Genomic DNA, 20,913 nt, shown 5'->3' with positions numbered 1-20,913 from the left:
TTCACTATTACTCACCCAAACGTTTATTAGTAGTGTGGAAGTCATTGACGCAAGTCTGGTGGCTGTAATTAAAATGCAGCTGCTCAGTGAAGTCTAGGGTAGGCTATAATTATCTAATGGCAACGAAACTTGGTACATATGCTAATGCGTTAATGCAGACCCAATTTACGGTGGAAAAACGTAGTTCCAATTTTGACGACCAGGAACAAGTGTGGCAGGGTACTCCATCTCGACATCTCCTTTGTTCAGTATGAACAAACTATGTAAGCGACGTTTAATAGTAAAATCAACATCATGCACTTCTCATTTGTTTTTCCTTTTCTGCTCACGCGCTGTTCCTAATCCATTACATATGGCAACATTTCTAAACGTTTCTCTTGCAATCACAGCGCTAGGTTTACGCTTGGTGGTCAAAATGGGGATTATAATTTAAATAATAAAAATTGAATTGTAGTCATGATTCGAAGGCTGATGCGTTAATTACTCTAGATTAAATTTAAGTTTGTGGTCGAGTTTTCCATGTTTAATCTCGCTGGTTTGAGCAAGGAAAACTCTTAATAAAATCCCCCATTGTAGGACTCACTGTACTTAAGGACTGGATTCGCTGGCGGTAGTCATTTCAGTACTTAAAAACCCGTAAGATGGTGGCTCGTGAGAAACAGCCGTTGCTCTTTGGAACGTGGTTATTTCGTTGAGGATTCCCTGCCCCATTCACAGTGGGTACTTCCCCCATCCAATGGGTGACTGGAGGCGCTGCTGTCATCGGCAAACTTGGTTAGCCTTTTGATTTCTGGAGATCTAAGTAATTAAATTGCGAGCGCAATTTGCCTCCCTCACATTCTGTGCCTGTGTTTCATTCGAGATTGATCCTGGTGGAGATCAGTCGTCCAGACTAGGAAACTGTCCGTGGTGAGAAGTAATACCTGAAATTTCGTATTCCCGGCATACTTCTGACACTATGGATCTCGGAATATTGAATACCCTAATGATTTCCGAATGACAACTATCATTCGGTGTTCTAAGTCTTAATTCTCGTCGTGCTACCATAATTACATTGGAAACCAATCACAGCTCCACCAATCCACTGCCGTTTTTATACCTTGGGTACTTGATACTACCGGCACCTGTAGAAATGCATATTGCTAGACCATGACTTCTGACTTTCAGTTTATTTACGGCGGTGTAACAAACGGGGAATTGGAAGTAAGTTTCTGGAGACAAAATCTTTGTATAAAATGTGCCTAGTCGTCCAGCCACAGCAAACTAAAGTAAAAACTTGAGCTTTTGATGGTAACCTCTTATCTTCCTTCAGGAAAAACTACCATATCTGCTTCAATGATGGCGTTACGAAGGCATTAACCGGTCTGTGATTGGCCGATATACGTCATGGTAACGTCATGCTGCCAGAGACCGTGTCGACATATGCAATGCCAGCAGTGCAATTTCTCGCGTTGGAACATAAAAGACACTGCCAATTTTCATGAAGTCTCGTAACATCGAGAGCACACTTACAGACAGCTCTAAGTATACGGCCACTATCCTGGTTGAATTTATTGTTTGATAGAATCCTAGCAGGTTTATGCATAGGACTAGTTATATGTTTCATCAATGCTCCACTCGGCATGACAAAGAACTGCCTGTGGCATTGAGTAGTTCATGACTCGTTATTGAAGATAAAGCAATGTGTCCAAGCATTGAGACCAAATAATTTTCAAGCCCAGTTGAGTTCTGTCAATAGATTATCCAGCGCTGTACTGCAGAACTGAATTCCTACAGTTTTTTAATGAAAAATTAAGCAACTTTCAACAATGATTTACTTTTAATTGTCTCCATAGCTATGTCTGAAGCGATGAAAATCCATGCTCTACCCTTGTCTCAGATCACCAGCAATATAAACACTATGTGATCAAAAGTATCCGGACACCTGGCTGAAAATGGCAAATTCGTGGCGCCATCCATCGGTAATGCTGGAATTCAGTATGGTGTTGGCCCACCCTTAGCCTTGATGACAGCTACCACTCTCGCAGGCATACGTTCAATCAGGTGCTGGAAGATTTCTTGGGGAATGGCAGCCTATTCTTCACGAAGTGCTGCACTGAGGAGAGATATCAATGTCGGTCGGTGAGGCCTGGCACGAAGTCTGCGTTACAAAACATCCTAAAGGTGTTCTGTGAAATTCATCTCAGGACTCTCTCCAGGCCAGTCCATTACAGGGATGTCACTGTCGTGTAACCACTCCGCCACAGACCGTGCATTATGAACAGGTGCTCGATCGTGTTGAAATATGCAGTCGCCATCTCCGAATTGCTGTTCAACAGTGGGAAGCTAGAAGATGCTTAAAACATCGATGTAGGCCTGTGCTGTGATATCGTAACACCACCGCCTCCGAATTTTACTCGTACTGTTGGCACTACAAACACTGACTGGCACATGACGTTCACCGGGCATTCGCCACACCCACACCCTGCCATCTGCCATTGGATCGCCATATTGTGTGGCGTGATTCGTCACTCCACACGTTTTTCCACTGTTCAATCGCCCAGTATTTGCGCTCCTTACACTAAGCGGGGCGTCGTTTGGCGTGAGCAGCCGCTCGACCCTGAAATCGAAGTTTTCTCACCTCCTGCGTAACTGTCGTAGTACTTGCAGAGAATCCTTATGTAGTTTGGAATTCCTGTGTGATGGTCTGGATAGATGTCTGCCTATTACACATTACGACTGTCTTCAACTGTGGCGGTCTGTCAGTCAACAGACGAGGTCGCCCTGTACGCTTTTGCACTGTACGAGTCCCTTCACATTTCTACTTCATTATCACATCGGAAACAGTGGACCTAGCGATGTTTAGGAGTGAACATCTCGCGTACAGACGTATGACAAGTGACACCCAATCACCTGGCCATGTTCGAAGTCCTTGAGTTCTGCAGAGCGCCCCATTCTGCTCTCTCGCGAGTCTAATGAATACTGAGGTCGCTGATATGGAGTACCGGGCAGTAGGTGGCAGCACAATGCACCTAATATGAAAAACATGTTTTTTCTGGGTGTCCGGATACTTTTGATCACATAGTGTAAGTTGTAGGGGTGGCATTGTAGAAGACGAGCTAACGGGGCCTTATTTCCGGTAATCATGTTTGGATAATATGTATTATCCGATGCTCATTCGCTATGTATTGCCACTCTGGTCGGACACTGAATCTCTTGTAGGCTGAAGTAGGTGATTTCAAAACAACATTGCAGCATTCTATTTCGATAGTTATGACCATGAGCACCTTCATAAGATGCCCTCATCTTTGAATTGCGAGGGTACGTCGTGTAACACGGCCAGCGTGATCGTCCTAAGTCTTGTGAATTGTTTCCGAACGCATCTTATGAAGTCGGTGTATCAAAACTCAGTAGAACCTGAAGATTAGCTTGTTCGTGGAAATTTACTTGTCTGTCTCGTTGTACAACGGGTATTTGAGAAGATGCGTAAAAGACTGTGCATACATTGCATCTGGAGGTCGTGTCTCAAACGTTGCTATGGACTTAAGCTGTAGTCATAACTGGCATTTTGCGTAACGCACGTTTTTGCTTGTTGACTAGAGTTAGTGAAACGGATGGCCGTTTAGAGAATGTCGGCAGCTTTGAAAAACGAATCGTTCTGAGCCACAACGCCGCGGCACCTGAGTCCTCCATTAATGAGATACCAATATTCAGGGATGAGGGGAACTGTCATTCGAAGTAAAAAGAAAGTCAAGTAAACATGTGCTCTAAAACGCATGACTTAAGGGCTATGAGCATTACATCTTCGCCACTGTGAAACATCTTTTGCACTGTAGCTAGAACTATGGCTCTTAAGACATACAATCTAGAGCCCAAGTTAACTAGATTTTCGTTCCTTTCATGTCCTTGAATATTGGCCACTCTTCCTGGGAAACCTTTTCTACACTCTTAAATTCGTTATAAGACGGAATTTAGTGATGTCGACCGGTAATTCTGTACATTTCTGCTGTTTTCTAGTTGCTCTGACTCAGCAGCTCAAAAGATTATCTGGCTAGCGGTATATGTTTTCGAAATATAATCACAGGTTTTCAGACAGCTTGGTAGACGAAAGGGAGGAAAAACTGGGAAGTACAAATTATGGTAATTTCCAATGTTGCGCATGCAATGTTTATCAGGCTTACGGAAGACAACAGGAGAAACATCCAACACTGATAGTGAAGTAATTACAGGTTGCGCTGAAATGTTAACTGGTGGACAGTATCGAGCGAAGTGAACAACTACTTTGCGGTATCGGACACGTGGAAACAATTACAGAGGGCACGGTTAAGGACGACGATTAATCAAGTACTCCTACAGAAGATGGCACGCCGAGTGTAATAGAAGCTACAGGCCCTACTCATTTTAATCAGATTAAGGTAAACTTGTACAACGAGTTCCTAGCATTTATCGTCAATGCTATAAGATTATACAGGATTCTGAGCTGAGTAATTCGAGATAAACTAATGGTTGGAAAGTATTATTTGTGTTTTTATTGACTTACAATTTACTCTTATAGCTACTATTCTAAGTGACGACCGCCAGTTTCACTACATGATCAACAACGTAATCCACTGACAGAACTGAACTCTGACTTCAAATCATTTCGTCTCATTGCTTATCCACGTATATGATGATGAGAGTAATTGCTTCTCCGTCAGATTCCACACTGTCGTCTTCAAAGAGTTCATCGGAAGGAGAAGTTGAGCGGAGTTTATGAATAAATTTCCTTCCACGTGGAGCAACACCTTTTCAAAATCTACTGAGCGAACTTTGGCCACACTTCTGTAGCTTGAACGACCTAGCTTCCAGTATGTTTCTATCGATGGTGATAATTTCTGCCAATTGTAATGACATCTGTCCCAAATGTTTTCTGTGTACTTTCGGAGAGCTTTTGGACCATCAGTCATTTAAATGTCTTCATGCTGTTCGCCGTGAATTCCTCCCCTGTAACAATCTCTATCTCAGAGTAGCACTTTCACCGATGTCCTTCAATTATTTGTTGCATATATTCTATCTCCATCTTCCCCTTTAGTTTTTACCCTTTACAGTTCCGCAAAGTATCACCATAGTTATTCCTGAATGTCCTATCACATTGTACCTTCTTCTGAATGTGCTCCACTCTCTTCGCCGATTCTGCTAAGAACTTCATTCTTTTTCTTACTAGTCCACCTAGTTTTCAGCATTTTCCTATAGACCACATCTCGATACTTTGATTCTCTTCATTTCCAGTTTTCCCACTGCCAGTAATTCACTTCTGTCCAATGCTATGTTGCAAACTTACGTTCTCAGAAATTTCTTCCTCAGATTAAGGCCGATGTTTGAATCTAGGAGCCTTCAATTGGCTAGTAATGCCTTATTTTCCTGTGCTAGTCTGCTGTACCATACAATGAATGCATGTTTCCAAGTTCCTGTAGAACGTGTTGCACCATTTTCAACAACCAGTCATAGGTGAACAGATGTAAACGCCGCTGTGCACACATCACAAACTAGTATGTATTCTTTTCCTCAATTTGTGCCACAAACGTAGAAGCGGCACATTATTTGTGCGACCCATTCTTGAATACTGCTTGAAGGCCTAGAAAACCACGATGTGGGCTTCAAAGAAGACGAAGCAACTCAGAAGCGTACTGCTAGATTTCTTACCGCTTGTTCGAAATGGTCCGTGAGTTAATAGATAGGAGACCTTGGAGGGAAAATGTTGATTTTTTGCGAAACCAACAAGTGAGAGAAACTGCTGAAGGCTTCTGATGCTCCAGTATTCATACTGCATGAAGAATAAGGACAAAAATAGCGGGATTATGGTCAGTAGAGGCGTAGAGCCAATCATTTTTCCGTCTCTCCATTTCCGAGTGGATGAAGAAGGGGGAGGGGGGAACCAGCAGTGGGGAAAAATACGTTCAACCGTGCATTGCAAGGGGCAGCGTACGTCTGTTGATACAGAAGCTAGGGCCTACGAAGAGAGAGTATGACGTCGCTTAGTAGGATACAAACAACGCCGTCACAGGTTGGTTTATTGCAGTGAGGGTTACGGCACAGTGTGTGCCACAAATAGTCGTATGTAGACTTAACTACTTGGAGAACATTATCTATTTGTTTCGTGTAATAGCGGTGAAATTCACGGAAATGATGTGAAGATTTGTGGCTCTTGCGTGTTTGGTCTCAGACCACGTCGTTCGATACAGATTGTGTCGAAACGTGCCAATAGTTTGGAGTATGTCATTTCAGTATTGGCGAGATACTTCTTGTCTTAAACGAATCAGGATCATTGCTCTGTGGTTCAAAGGAAGTAAGAGATTCGCTGGACTTGCCAGCTAAAGCACCAATTTGAGTCCATTTTATCTAGGACGGACCAGAGGACGAATTTTATGCTAGTTCCAGATACATGAAAACTGCTCATTTTGTTTATTGCTTATTTAGCCTCACTAGAGACTTTAGTATTACTGAAAACCTTTGCCTTTTGATATTGCTAGATAACTTTGTGGATGCGTTCCCCAATGATTAGAAGTCCAAAAGTAGCAAAATGAGATCATACTAAGTGCTGATTACTTGGTTAGTGTTTATGTGAAAGTGTGCTTATAGACCATACAGTGTTCACTTTCTTAGGAGCGTCAAAGTAACCTAAGGAAATGGTGTCCAACGACCTCGTGTTACCGTTTTAGTGAAGCTCATTTGAAGGCTTTCACTCTTGTTAACATAGCAGTTCAATTGTGCATCAGTTGCGTCAAGCAATTACCACTGTGAGATACCCAGAGTAGACACCGTACTGTGAACAGGTGCAGCACAGTCAAGATTCGTATCAATAAGACAGTGAGAAACATTCTTAGGAAACGGAGCTACGCTATCTGTAAGTCACCATATCTAGATGGCGGACACAACACAAAACTAAGAAAGCGAAGTCGAAGACCGAAATAGTCTCCCAGATATGGTATGTAAGGTGAAGTGCTCTTTTGCTAACTTCCAAAGTACTACAATATTATCTGACAATATTGTGAGCTACATTGGTCATATAAAGTTGCTGCCAATGCAACTTTATTTGTTGGGCGTATATCATTATTATAGTTTTTGATGAAGGACTGGTCCATATCCTTAAGTAATTTTTAGACGGGGTAATTACCGTTTATGGTTGTCATTTTTTTATTAATTGAGACTGCAATTTTGTGTTTTCTGATTTAGAACGGTATGGTCAAAACGCAAATACACTGATATAAATACAGCTGCTATTCTCAATCAAACCAAACTAAGCAAAAGCTTGAAACAGGAGTTTAAGGTTGTGTGTATATTTGCATGTGTAATATCTGAAGTTGCTTTAGCAATAAACAAAAAGTAAAAATCATACTTAAAAATCAGTATACTTCTATGAACTATGAGAAGAGAATTATGTCCCTGTAATTATCACAATCAAACCGACTAGATCACGTACCTTACAATAACATGTTCTATGAACATGAATACGCCAACCCAGGAACCCATAAACCAGAACACGCTGAACAGCGCTCTTGCAAAGTTTGGCTTCTTCCCTTTCTCTTTCGCCCTCGTTAGTTCCTTATCCCAAGATCTGAAACAAGACACACAAAATGCATTATCGTAACTACAACATTGTTAATTACACAATAATTCTCTTTTGGTGGTTCTCTATTTACAGATGTCACTCAATTTTTGCCTAACCTTTGAAATACTTAAAAGAAGAAAAAGTCGATGATACATTTATTAGTTCTGTCTTCTACAGCTCATATACATGATAATTAGTGTGCAACTTGTCATTTGCACTGAAATTATACACACATACGAATGCACATTTATATGGATGGACACTACACACACAATTTTGTAACTGACGACTTACCATAATTCAAAAAATTCTTTATAGTATACAATGAGTTATTGATATGTGAAAACTTTTCCTATTGTCAGCCGGACAATTCATTCCTCTGAGTAGAATGCTGAGTTTTGTAACTGTGTAATAATTCAATAGTTACTTTTTCACAGGTACGAAAGTGACTTTCACCGAGGTTTTGGTAGATCGTCTTATTGTATTTTAAAATGCCTCAGTCACTACTTCAACTCAAATTGATTACTGATAATTTCACAAATGAAAAAGTGAGACGCAGAGAGATGCCCTAAAGCAATACAAATACATGGTCAGTATATTGGTCCTCAATCTCCACACACAATATCAACAGGTCAAGTACAACAGCCGTTAGTCATTGGTTCCGTATCTTCAGTACTACGCCTAAGACGTATTACGGACGAAGTACACAGTTACATCAAGAATAGAATGGGATTAACAAATCTTAGGGCGATGTAACATGTACGAGATACTTATGAATATGAAATCATTTTTCATTGCCATTGTGTGATGACTAACAAGATTGAACTTCACTAAATAACAATAGTAAATGGAAAATACACAACATGGAGCATAGTAAAAGGGTATGTACTTTGGGATCTAAGTTAAGTTAATTATGCGCTAGAAGAACAAAGTGGAAAACTGTACGTGGTAAAGGAATAAGAATGTAAAACAGGGCGCAGTTTTTAGTATCTGTGAAAGACGTTACAATGTCAAAATATTAAGAGATGGTCAACAGAATAAAACAAGACAAAACATTGAAATTCAAAACACTCAATGTAAGACTCAATGATCTCTATAATATGTTGTCATTCTTGACACGCAAATCCCAAGTTTTCTCGCGGAATGCTGAACAATAAGGTGTGAAAGTGGTTCATGGAACACTATTGTTTGATGAAATTGTCAGAAGGGCAACTCCAACCTGACTCGGAGTTGACAGGTACGATGTACAAGGGCGCATCATGTCTTCTAGACAATTTAATAACATTGTGATGCCAGCCATGACAGTGATATACAACCTGTTTACGTAGTAGCATAAACCTCCACAATTCTTTTAACTTGGCCCACGTGGGTATAGTGTGAATACAGGTCATTTTGTACATGCATTTTCTAACATTCTTAACACTTACTGGAGCAAGGAAGAGAGAGCAATAAGGGTGGGACTTAACACATGAAACTATGCCTTATAAAGTTGCTTGTTTCGGGTTTCCCTAAAAAACGTATAAAACATACAAGAAGAAGTTGGAGATGTGCGTTTCATTGTTTGAAACTAAAGCCCTTGGCGACAAGTACTTGGTATAATTAGGCGCGCGGTCGTAGCCTACGCGATTCAAAACCCAACGCGGTGCTCCAGTGTTCATATCCTTCGCATACCAGCATACCGAGTCAACGTCACAAGTGATGCATGTCTGTAGTTTACGTAACTTACGGAACGGTAGCCACTGCTAACGGAATGCTTATCGCTTCCCGCCTCAACTGGACCTGCAACATTGTTTGCTAAAATTACACAATCCTCAAAAGGGAAATCAAGCTGTTTCTCTCTGTAACCAGCATGTACGAGTACAGCATAGGTGCAAGCTATCGAATCTACTTGGAAAAAACCGGAAAAGTGATAGTCTTGATTGCATCGACGTAAAAGCTTAATTTCCTTAACCCCCCCTCCCCCACCCCAAGAGAAGGAACTGTGGTCTTTACTATTTGGCACAAATTTCAACTTGACACCTCTATCCGTTCTTGAGGAAAAGAGGTCTTTGCAAGCAGACGGACAACAAAATGGAACCTATACGTTAAGGGTTCCATTTTTCCGGTTGAGGTAAACATTGAACAAATTAATTATATAAGCAATAAGTAATAACAGCACGCGCTATTGAATCAATGAGTGACTACAACTATTATCTGAAAAACTATCAACCACAATGGAGATTCTAAAATTTTTTGAAATATCTGCATATTTAGTGAATTGCACGACGAATGTAAGTCCCTATGTTCATGTAAAGTGTACACATCTGTAGCGAACGTTCTATCATTCATTATGCTATGGTTTCACTCTGAAGACATTCGTAAGATACTATGCACATAGTATCTCTTACATTCCGCAACAGGTACTTATCACGGAGATATTACTGTTCAGTGTCTACTTTTATAACCTTAAACGTTGAACATTATAAAGCGATGCTCTAACCGGGAAACCGTAGCCAGTAGTCAGATAAAAGGAAATTTAGGGATTCACATCTTAACGACTATTTAGTCATTAACAGAGCATATGGTCGTATAGGGCAAGGTTAAGGAAGGAAATTGGTCGTAACTTTTACAAAGAAACATACAATGCATTCGACCTATCGGAGTTACATAAACGTAAATCTGAATGATCAGTCTAGATGTGCACCCTGCTCTTTCCCAACACGAGAAGTAAGAGGGTGTGCTTGAAAGTAATGCTCCGATTTTTGTGTGAAAACTCAAAGGTTTTCAGATAAAACAAACGTTGTTAACATTGTACATATTTCATCTTTACGTCTACATATTTGCATCCCTCTGCCGCCAGAAGTCTTAATTGTTTGTAGCACGGCTGTGTGTAACTTTATTATACCGATGCGTGAGAAACAGCGTGCTGTAATCGAGTTTCGAATTCGAAGAGTCCGTTCACACAGAGCACACTATACTTCAGTGTGACAATGCCAGACCACACACGAGTGCTACATCCGACCCCTTCGACTCGCTGTCATCTACGTACAGTCCCTACCTGGCCGCCACCCTATTTTCATCCATCTCCGAAACTCCAAGAACACGTTCGAGGACTTCACTTTTCATGGTGATGAAGCGATGCCGGGGTAGGTGAGGTTGTGGCTTCGTCAACAAAGTTGAACATTGTACAGTGATGGTGTCAAACTGGTGTCTGTCTGTGGGAAATGTGTTCGTCGCCAGGGCGACTGTTGAGAAATACGTATGTAGACAAGAAGAACACAGATGTACGAAGTTGATAACGTTTGTTTTATTTAAAAAGAGTTAAGATTTTTCACATAAAAATCGGACGCATTAATTTTCAGCACGCATTCGTATCATAACTGTACTGTCACCTCAGTCGGTGTAAAAAATTACGTCATAGAAAGAATGTAGAAGTAACTGCAGGTACAGGCAAAATAAAATAATCTGAAGAAAGCATAGCAAACATTTCGCAAATTCGAGCTAAAGGAAAATTAAAATAGGAAGTGATGCCTACAAATTTAAGATATATGCTCGAAGGGGAAAAAGGAAACACGAATCATGAAGGGATTATTCGAATAAGACGGAAATCTGTAGCTGTAATGTACATTTACTGACAGTGGTTATAGATTCATAAAAATTAGATAATATTTTTCAAGAGAAAGATCTTCACAAACTGAGCAAGTCAATAACGCGTTTGTCCACCTCTGGTCCTTATGCAACCAGTTATTCGGCTTGGCACTGGTTGGCAGAGTAGTTGGATGTTCTCCTGAGTGATATCGAGCCCCATTCTGTCCAACTGCCGCTTTAGGTCGTCAAAATTCCGAGCTGGTGTGAAGACCCTACCCACAATACTATATATGTTCTCAGTTGGGGAGAGATCCGGCGACATTGCTGGCGAAGGTAGGGTTTCACAAGCACGAAGATAAGCAGTAGGAAGTCTCACCGTGTGCGGACGGGCATTATCCTTGTGAACTGTAAACTCAGGTTGGCTTACCATGAAGGGCAACAAAATGGGGCGCAGAGTAGCGTCGATTTGCCATGTCCCGATGACCGGCGAAGACGTGTCCTGGAGACGCCCGCAATAAGGACCGACATCCGGGGGTGATGGTCTACGGTTCCATTTCGTTTCATAGCAGCATCCCTTTGTCATCCGCGGCGCCCTTGCAGCACAGAGATACGTCAACGATGTTCTACCCCTAGTTTTGTTTCCCTTCGTGGAAAGATAATGCCCGCCTGCACACGGCGAGAGTTTTTGGTGCTTATCTTCGAGCTTGCGGAATCCTACCTTGCCCGTCAAGGTCGCCTGACCTCTCCCCGGTTGAGAACTTTTGGAGCATTATGGGCAAGGCCCTCCAATCAGCTCAGCATTTTGATGATCTAATGCGCCAATTGGACAGAATTTGACACGATATCCCTCAGGCGGGCATCCAACAACTCCATCAAGCCGAGTGACTGCTTGCATGAGGGCCTGACGTAAACCAACGCATTAGTGTCTCGCTCATTTTGAAGCTCGCTTTCTTGAATTGGATGATTCTTGAATAAATCATCCAATTTTTTTGAAATGGTGAATTATGTACTCGTACATCTACAGATTTCAGTCCCGTTCGGATATAATTCCTTCGTGGTGCAGATTTTTCAGTCTTACAATGTTTTTATATAAAGATTTGTCTTTGTTGATACTTATTTTCACATCTCTTGGACCACTGAATTGATTTCAGTGAAATTTGGTTCGTATACTACTAAGTGTCGAAGTAAGCACAGTGGAGATGAGAACCACCTAGCTCCCATTGGGGTGACATAGTGGACAGACCATACGGAGGGAGGGGGGGGGGGGAAGAGGGAGGGGGGAGACGTGTGCAATGTGACATACACAGGCGTGGGTGAAGCCACAGCTGAAAGGCTAGTAAAATAGCTAGTAATACACTCCTGGAAATGGAAAAAAGAACACATTGACACCGGTGTGTCAGACCCACCATACTTGCTCAGGACACTGCGAGAGGGCTGTACAAGCAATGATCACACGCACGGCACAGCGGACACACCAGGAACCGCGGTGTTGGCCGTCGAATGGCGCTAGCTGCGCAGCATTTGTGCACCGCCGCCGTCAGTGTCAGCCAGTTTGCCGTGGCATACGGAGCTCCATCGCAGTCTTTAACACTGGTAGCATGCCGCGACAGCGTGGACGTGAACCGTATGTGCAGTTGACGGACTTTGAGCGAGGGCGTATAGTGGGCATGCGGGAGACCGGGTGGACGTACCGCCGAATTGCTCAACACGTGGGGCGTGAGGTCTCCACAGTACATCGATGTTGTCGCCAGTGGTCGGCGGAAGGTGCACGTGCCCGTTGACCTGGGACCGGACCGCAGCGACGCACGGATGCACGCCAAGACCGTAGGATCCTACGCAGTGCCGTAGGGGACTGTACCGCCACTTCCCAGCAAATTAGGGACACTGTTGCTCCTGGGGTATCGGCGAGGACCATTCGCAACCGTCTCCATGAAGCTGGGCTACGGTCCCGCACACCGTTAGGCCGTCTTCCGCTCACGCCCCAACATCGTGCAGCCCGCCTCCAGTGGTGTCGCGACAGGCGTGACTGAAGGGACGAATAGAGACGTGTCGTCTTCAGCGATGAGAGTCGCTTCTGCCTTGGTGCCAATGATGGTCGTATGCGTGTTTGGCGCCGTGCAGGTGAGCGCCACAATCAGGACTGCATACGACCGAGGCACACAGGGCCAACACCCAGCATCATGGTGTGGGGAGCGATCTGCTACACTGGCCGTACACCACTGGTGATCGTCGAGGGGACACTGAATAGTGCACGGTACATCCAAACCGTCATCGAATCCATCGTTCTACCATTCCTAGACCGGCAAGGGAACTTGCTGTTCCAACAGGACAATGCACGTCCGCATGTATCCCGTGCCACCCAACGTGCTCTAGAAGGTGTAAGTCAACTACCGTGGCCAGCAAGATCTCCGGATCTGTCCCCCATTGAGCATGTTTGGGACTGGATGAAGCGTCGTCTCACGCGGTCTGCACGTCCAGCACGAACGCTGGTCCAACTGAGGCGCCAGGTGGAAATGGCATGGCAAGCCGTTCCACAGGACTACATCCAGCATCTCTACGATCGTCTCCATGGGAGAATAGCAGCCTGCATTGCTGCGAAAGGTGGATATACACTGTACTAGTGCCGACATTGTGCATGCTCTGTTGCCTGTGTCTATGTGCCTGTGGTTCTGTCAGTGTGATCATGTGATGTATCTGACCCCAGGAATGTGTCAATAAAGTTTCCCCTTCCTGGGACAATGAATTCACGGTGTTCTTATTTCAATTTCCAGGAGTGTATATAAACGACGCTTAAGGTGGCCTCCTTAATTCAAACATTTATCAATAGTCACAGCTCAATCACGATTAATACGGTAGTAATTACACATGTCTAATTATTCACATCTTTTGATAAACACAAATTGTATTCAGTTCCTACTTTACATAGCGTACAGGCGCACGAAGGAATTGCGATAATATCTCCTTAATGCGAATTAAACAGACCAAAAGAAATGTGAAAAAGAAAATATAAGAAAGATATTCTCTGGATTGGAATACTGACCAGTTCGTACAACTTAACACGCAGCACGGTAGCTTGAGACACACGGAGACGAACCAGACTCTGATCAAAGCCGAGAGGCAGCTTAATGACAGTTGACCTGCCACACAGGGCACTGAAGTAGTTTGTACGCGGTTTCCCAGGCTCCGTTACGCAAATTCTAGGCTATTCTGAGCTGCGGCTTCAGAAAATACGACGAACAAAGAGGTAAAATATGACAACACAAAACTAAGGTGACACGATTCACCAACACATGGTGCACACGACTGTCCGCCCTTGTCCAGTCGAAAGAAACGCATTCGTGTAGCCGCAAATTTTTGTACAGTGGTTGGTGGATGCGCCACGAACATACTAAAAATCCTGGCCGGTGGAGTGATAACGTGAGGGTGGAGCAGGAGTTTGAAGGTCACTTTTTATGTCTTTCTGAAATAACTTTAAAACTACTGCTTCTATCAAATCTGTGTACCAGTCCAAAATTAAACTACATTCAATTTCCTTCTGTAGGACTAAGTTTCGACATTAGAGGGGAAGAAAAAAAAAACAGAAGATCATTGAAAATAACGTTTTGTTGGTAAAAATTAATTTTTACTGTTGAATGAAGTATTTTAAGAGCAAATATTAAATTTGTGTACCACATAGAAGTGCAGGAGTATCGTTCTATGGGATAAATTCCATTCTGAGGATGTAACAGGAAGTAGAGTTAAAATATGAGGCGAAGTAGATCGCCTTATTGTGACTGAGCACTTACTTCCTTCATAGGTCTGCAAACTGAGCAGGCGATTCTCAACTCACTCTACCCACTACGTCACAAGACGCAGCTACAGCATGCTTCACAAAGTTACACCGACCCTTTCGCACTGCGACTGCAATCACTGACGTTCCAACGTGTACACGTACCCGGGGATGTTTATTTTCCACAAAATGCGTTAACATGGCATGGAATAAAGATATGAGTATTTGGTAGTAGTAATGAAAGAAACACACATGGAGAGAATCTAAATCTCTTACAACTGTTTTGCACTGCTGGAGTGGAAACTGACTCAGTCTTGCAGAAAGGATAACTTCCCCCATTTCGAGCACTCCTCAGTTTTCAGTTTACAGACAGGCTATGCCTCCCCTGCGTTTCTGGTCCAGTTGTCTGAGTAGACAAAATAATTTCACTGAGCTGTATGCATTTTTGGTTGTGGTCAGCCATCTTGAGGCTGTTTTGTCGGGGTGTGGTGGTGGAGGTGGTGGTGGTGGTGGTGGTGGTGGTGGTGGTGGTGGTGTTGGTGGTGGTGGTGGCGGCGGAAATCTGGCGCGTCGCATGGGACACCTAAGGTGGCGCTTGTTTCGCCCACGGGTCCTGCTGCCGAGGCGCTCCCTAGCGTGCCCGTCGCTGTGTATCCGCTCCCACAGCAGGGTGAGTGGCGGGTGGTAACGGGATCGCGTCGCTCGTGGCGGAGTGCCAATGTGAAGGCTGGACATCTGACCTGGCCTATTCGCCCTGTGAGAACTTGGGGCCGTTCCTTCAACAGGGTCCGAGTAGGCGCAAGTGGCTGGGAGCTTGCTAGTTGTCGAGACTCACGTTAGGCGCGCTGTGGATTCCACTGTGGAAACAACGACTAGGGCTGGAATGAAAGCCTATGTGCAATCTGTAATGTATGTCTGCAGAGGCCTCATATGAGATGTGGAGACGGCCTAACCTGCGCCTATCGAGCGTGCAGGGTGCAGTCATCTTCAAGTTGTGGTTCGCGTCATCACCAGTGATGCCTGTCGTTTGGGTGCTGATAACATCCGCAGTTCATATGAGCGGTTTGCTGAAGTGGTGAAGGCTGCTAGTCTCGCTGGTGGGGTGCGAGCAGAGCTCACAATTTGCAGCAATGCATCCTTTCATTTGAATCTGAATGGAGGGTCTTAACCAAAGAGTTATGGGGTGGAGAATGGTAGGACTCCCCTTGATAGGTCATGGGTGCTCTACGCTAGTGAAGCAGAGTACCAGTGGAGTGCACATTTTATTACCTAAGCGGTAGCTTGAGGTACTCTGATGAATATTCGCCAGTCGACACGCAGACAGCAAATCAGACCAAGATGAGACTGAAGCCACTTCGACTGTCAACAATTTCTATCGGTAAATCGTCGAAGTATTCGTAACAAAGTCTCCCAATTTAGTGTCCTCCAGGAGATTGGTCGCGCTCAAATTATTCTCGGGACACTAGAGAGTGCTGATATCCGAAGCAGAAAGCTCTGAAATACTTAGCGAGTCACGGAACATGTCGGAAAGACATTAGACGTCAAAGGAGGGGAAGTTTTTGTTTGTTTGGGGTTTAAGCGCGCTCAACTACTGAGGTCATTAGCGCCCAGTCACAATAGTTAGAGCACATAGAATCTAGTAAAACTCAAGGGGGGGAGGGGACACCAGAAAGTTCTTACAAAGATGCAGATAAAATAAGTGAAGGAGTTAGATGTCTTTGGACAAGCCAGTCAAAGTAATGAAACGAAGAACACGAGCAGCTGCTCACGCGTCATCAGCTAAAATATACTGTAAAGTAGATGGTAGAGACAGGACAACACGAGATTGACTAAAACAGGGACATGACAATAAAACATGGCACACAAGGGCACTGCGGGGCTGGGTCACCGGAGAGCAGGTAGCGGTGGCTAAACCGGCAATGCCCAATCCGCAACCTGGTCAGAAGGACCTCTTCTCGCCGAGATAGACGGGAGGAGGTTGTCCAAGCAGTTGGGAACAGTTTTACTGCCCGGAGCTTGTTTCCTTGAATTGATGACCAAGTATCCCACCACAAAGACACAAGCCTCCTACAAACAACCCCACTAATGTCAGATGACGACACACAATGGGAGGCAGGAGGACTGCAGCTTTGGTTGCTGCCTTGGCTGCAGCATCAGCAGCCTCATTCCCAGGCACTCCTACATGGCCGGGAACCCACAGAAAGCTGACAGGAGAGCCATCAGCAGCAGAAGAATGGAGGGACTGCTGGATCCGTTGCACCAAGGGATGGACCGGATATGGAGCTCCAAGGCTCTGAAGAGCACTGAGTGAATCAGAGCGGAGTACATACGATGAGTGGCGGTGGCGGCGGGCATACTGAACAGCCTGATGGAGAGCAAAAAGCTCGGCCGTAAAGCTGGAACACTGGTCGAGGATCCGGAATTTAAATGTGCCGGCCTCGACGACAAAGGCACAGCCGACACCATCGTCAGTTTTGGAGCCATCAGTGTAAATAAAGGTGTGACTGGCAAGTCACGCACGAAGTTCGACAAACCGTGAGCAATACACTGCAGCCGGAGTACCCTCCTTCGGGAGTGTGCTGAGGTCGAGATAAATACGAACCGGAGCCTGGAGCCATGGTGGTGTCGGGCTCTCACCCTCTCTGAAGGTGGTAGGGAGGGCAAAATCCAATTGTCGAAGCAGGCGACGAAAGCGGACTCCAGGGGGCAGCAGGGCAGACACATACAACCCATACTGGCGGTCGAGAGAATCGGCGAAGAAGGACTGATAAGAGGAGTGGTAGGGCATTGACAACAGCCGGCAGGCATACCGACAAAGCAGTACGTCGCGCCGGTAGGTCAATGGTAATTCGGCAGCTTCAGCATAAAGACTCTCGACGGGACTAGTGTAGAATGGTGAATGGAGTTGAGACGGCGTAAGAGGAATGATCGAGCAGACGAGTAGACGAGGCTCCCATAATCCAGCTTTGATCGGACTATGGACCGATACAAGCGAAGCAGGACAGTGCGATCCGCTCCCCAAGATGAACCACTAAGAACTCTGAGGACATTAAGGGAACGTGTACAACGGGCAGCCAAATAAGAGACGTGCAGAGACCAACAAAGTTTCCTGTCCAGTGTGAGCCCTAGAAACTTAGTTGTTTCCACGAATGGGAGAACAACGGGACCGAGATGTAAGGATAGCAGAAGGAACGCTTTATATCGCCAAAAGTTGATGCAAACCATCTTCTCTTCAGAGAACCGGAAGCCATTTGCCATACTCCATGAGTATAGGCTGTCTAAACAACGCTGAAGGCAGCGCTCCAGGAGGCATGTTCTCTGGGCACTGCAGTAGATCGCGAAGTCATCGACAAAGAGAGAGCCTGAGACATTAGGTGGAATGCAATCCATAATTGGATTGATCGCTATGGCAAAAAGGGCTACGCTCAAGACGGAGCCCTGAGGCACTCCGTACTCCTGGAGGAAAACAGTCAATACGGAACCCACACGTACCCTAAACTTGCGATCTGTTAAAAAGGAATCAATAAAAAGGGGCAGGCGACCGCGTAGACCCCACCTGTGCATAGTGCGGAGGATCCCTCCTCTCCAACAGGTATCATAAGCCTTCTCCAAATCGAAGAACACGGCTACCGTTTGGCGCTTTCGCAAAAAGTTGTTCATGATGAATGTCGACAAGGTCACAAGGTGGTCAACAGCGGAGCGGCGGCGACGAAAGCCGCATTGAACATTGGTAAGTAGCTGTCGAGATTCAAGAATCCAAACTAACCGAGCGTTGACCATGCGCTCCATCACCTTACAGACACAGCTTGTAAGAGAAATGGGGCGGTAACTAGAAGGAAGGTGTCTATCCTTCCCGGGTTTGGGTATAGGAACAACGACTGCGTCATGCCAACGCATGGGGACTTTACCTTCGGTCCAGATGCGATTGTAGGTACGAAGAAGGAAGCTTTTGCCTGCCGGAGAAAGGTGGGCCAGCATCTGAACGTGAATGGCATCTGGCCCCTGAGCAGAGGACTGGGACAGTGCAAGTGCACGTTCGAGTTCCCGCATAGTAAAGGGGGCATTATAATTTTCCAGATTGAGCGAGTGGAAGGAAGGTTGCCGAGCCTCTTCTGCCTCTTTCCTGGGAAGGAAGGCAGGGTGGTAATGGGCGGAGCTTGAAACCTCCGCGAAAAAGCGGCCGAAGGTGTTGGAGACATCCACAGGATCAACAAGGACCTCAGTACCTGAAGTCAGGCCAGGTACCGAGGAGTGGGTCCTAATGCCCAACAGCCAGCGCAGGCCATCCCAGACGACAGAAGAGGGAGTAAAACTGTTAAAGGAGCTGGTGAAAGAGGCCCAACAAGCTTTTTTGCTGTCTTTGATGATTCTACGTCATTGCGCTAGGAGTCGTTTGTATCCAATACAATTCGCCAACGTAGGATGGCGGCGAAAGGTGCGTAAAGCACGTCGTCGAGCACGGATAGCGTCTCTACAAGCCTCATTCCACCAGGGGACGGAAACGCGACGTGAAGAAGAGGTAGTACGAGGAATGGAACGTTCGGCAGCATTGATGATAACAGCCATGAGATATTCGACCTGACTGTCACAACTGAGAAAATCGTGGTCTGGAAAGGTCGCCAGGGAGGAGTAAAGTCCCCAGTCAGCTTTCGGTATGTTCCAGCTCGAAGGACGTGGGGATGGGGTGTGGTGCAGGAGACGAACGACACAGGGGAAGTGGTCGCTCGAATAGGTGTCAGAAAGGACATACCACTCGAACCAACGGGCAAGAGTTGTAGAACAGATCGAGAGGTCCAAGTGGGAGTAGGTATGAGTAGAGTCCGAGAGGAAAGTCGGGGCGCAAGTATTGAGGCAGACAAGATTGAGATGGTTGAAGACATCCCCCAAGAGGGAGCCTCTCTGACAGGATGCAGGAGAGCCCCAAAGGGGATGATGGGCATTGAAGTCGCCAAACAATAAAAACGGCGGAGGAAGCTGAACAAGCAGGTGCATCATGTCAGCCCGACTAACTGCGGATGACGATGGAGCGTAGAAGGTACAAACGGAAAAAGTAAAGGCAGAAAGAGTAATACAGACAGCTATTGCTTGGAGTGGGGTGGTCAATGGGATGGGATGGTAATAGACATCATCCTCAACGAACAACATGACCCCACCATGAGCTGGAATACCGTCCACAGGGGTGAGGTCAGACCGCTCCGAGGTATAATGGGTAAAAGCAAGACGGTCAGTTGGGCGCAACTTGGTTTCCTGGAGACCAAGTACGAGCAGACAGTGCAGGCGGAGCAGCAGTTGTAATTCCTCCCGATTAGATCGAATACCTCTTATGTTCCAATGTAACAAAGCCATCGCTAGTCAGAAAAGGGGGGAACGAAACGGGTGAAGAGCTGGTCACCTCGACGGCCGCGGAGGGCCAGGTTTTGAGGGAACAACGCTACAACCAGCGGGAGGCGGATCCTGTTCCATTGAGTCGTCGCCAGCTGCGGCCGCTTTCCCGGGTTGCGTAGGAGGGGCAGCATCATTCGCTGATGAGAGGCCAGCTAAGCGCCTGGCAGCAGAGCATCCCGGCGAAACTGAGGACGGCCGGGAGCAGCGACTCACGGATGGAGCGTCAGACGAAACGTGCCAGGGTGGAGAGGGGGATAAAGACTTCTTCTTGGAGGCCTTCTGGGAAGTCTGATGAGGCACGGTGATGGTGGGCTGGACCCGAAGAAGGTCCTCATGTGCGGGGTCCGTTTTGGAATGCCGGACCTCGGAGGCCGGGGTCCGGAACATTTCCCCGATGGATGCCTGAGAAGAGGATCGCTTCTCAGGCGGCGGAGGGGGAGGAGGAGGAAGGGTGGCCCCTGGGGCAGATTGGGCAGGGCCCGCGAGGGAGGAGGATTTGGAAGGGAGGGATTTGGGAGGCGGAGGCATAGACACCGGATGGGGTGAGGAGGTGGAGGGGGGACAGGATAGCGGTGAGGATACTGGGGAAGGAGCGGACATGACTGAGGCAAACGAAGTGGTCAAC

General features: G+C 45.7%; 1 protein-coding gene across 1 annotated transcript in view; it reads right to left on the bottom strand.

Annotated features, from left to right (window-relative positions):
• The window catches only part of LOC126458155 (ATP-binding cassette sub-family C member 4-like), a 215,910-nt gene that overhangs the window by 157,196 nt on the left and 37,801 nt on the right, over positions 1-20,913 (bottom strand). The window contains exon 3 of the mRNA XM_050095017.1: positions 7,439-7,573. Within this exon, the coding sequence (XP_049950974.1) occupies positions 7,439-7,573 (135 nt within the window). The remainder of the gene's footprint in view (positions 1-7,438; positions 7,574-20,913) is intronic.

Source organism: Schistocerca serialis, chromosome 2 (assembly GCF_023864345.2).
Source record: "Schistocerca serialis cubense isolate TAMUIC-IGC-003099 chromosome 2, iqSchSeri2.2, whole genome shotgun sequence".
In the NCBI taxonomy this organism is placed as follows: Eukaryota; Metazoa; Arthropoda; class Insecta; order Orthoptera; family Acrididae; genus Schistocerca; species Schistocerca serialis.
Note: the sequence above shows the minus strand (reverse complement) of the source record. Positions and strands in the feature narration are given on the sequence as shown.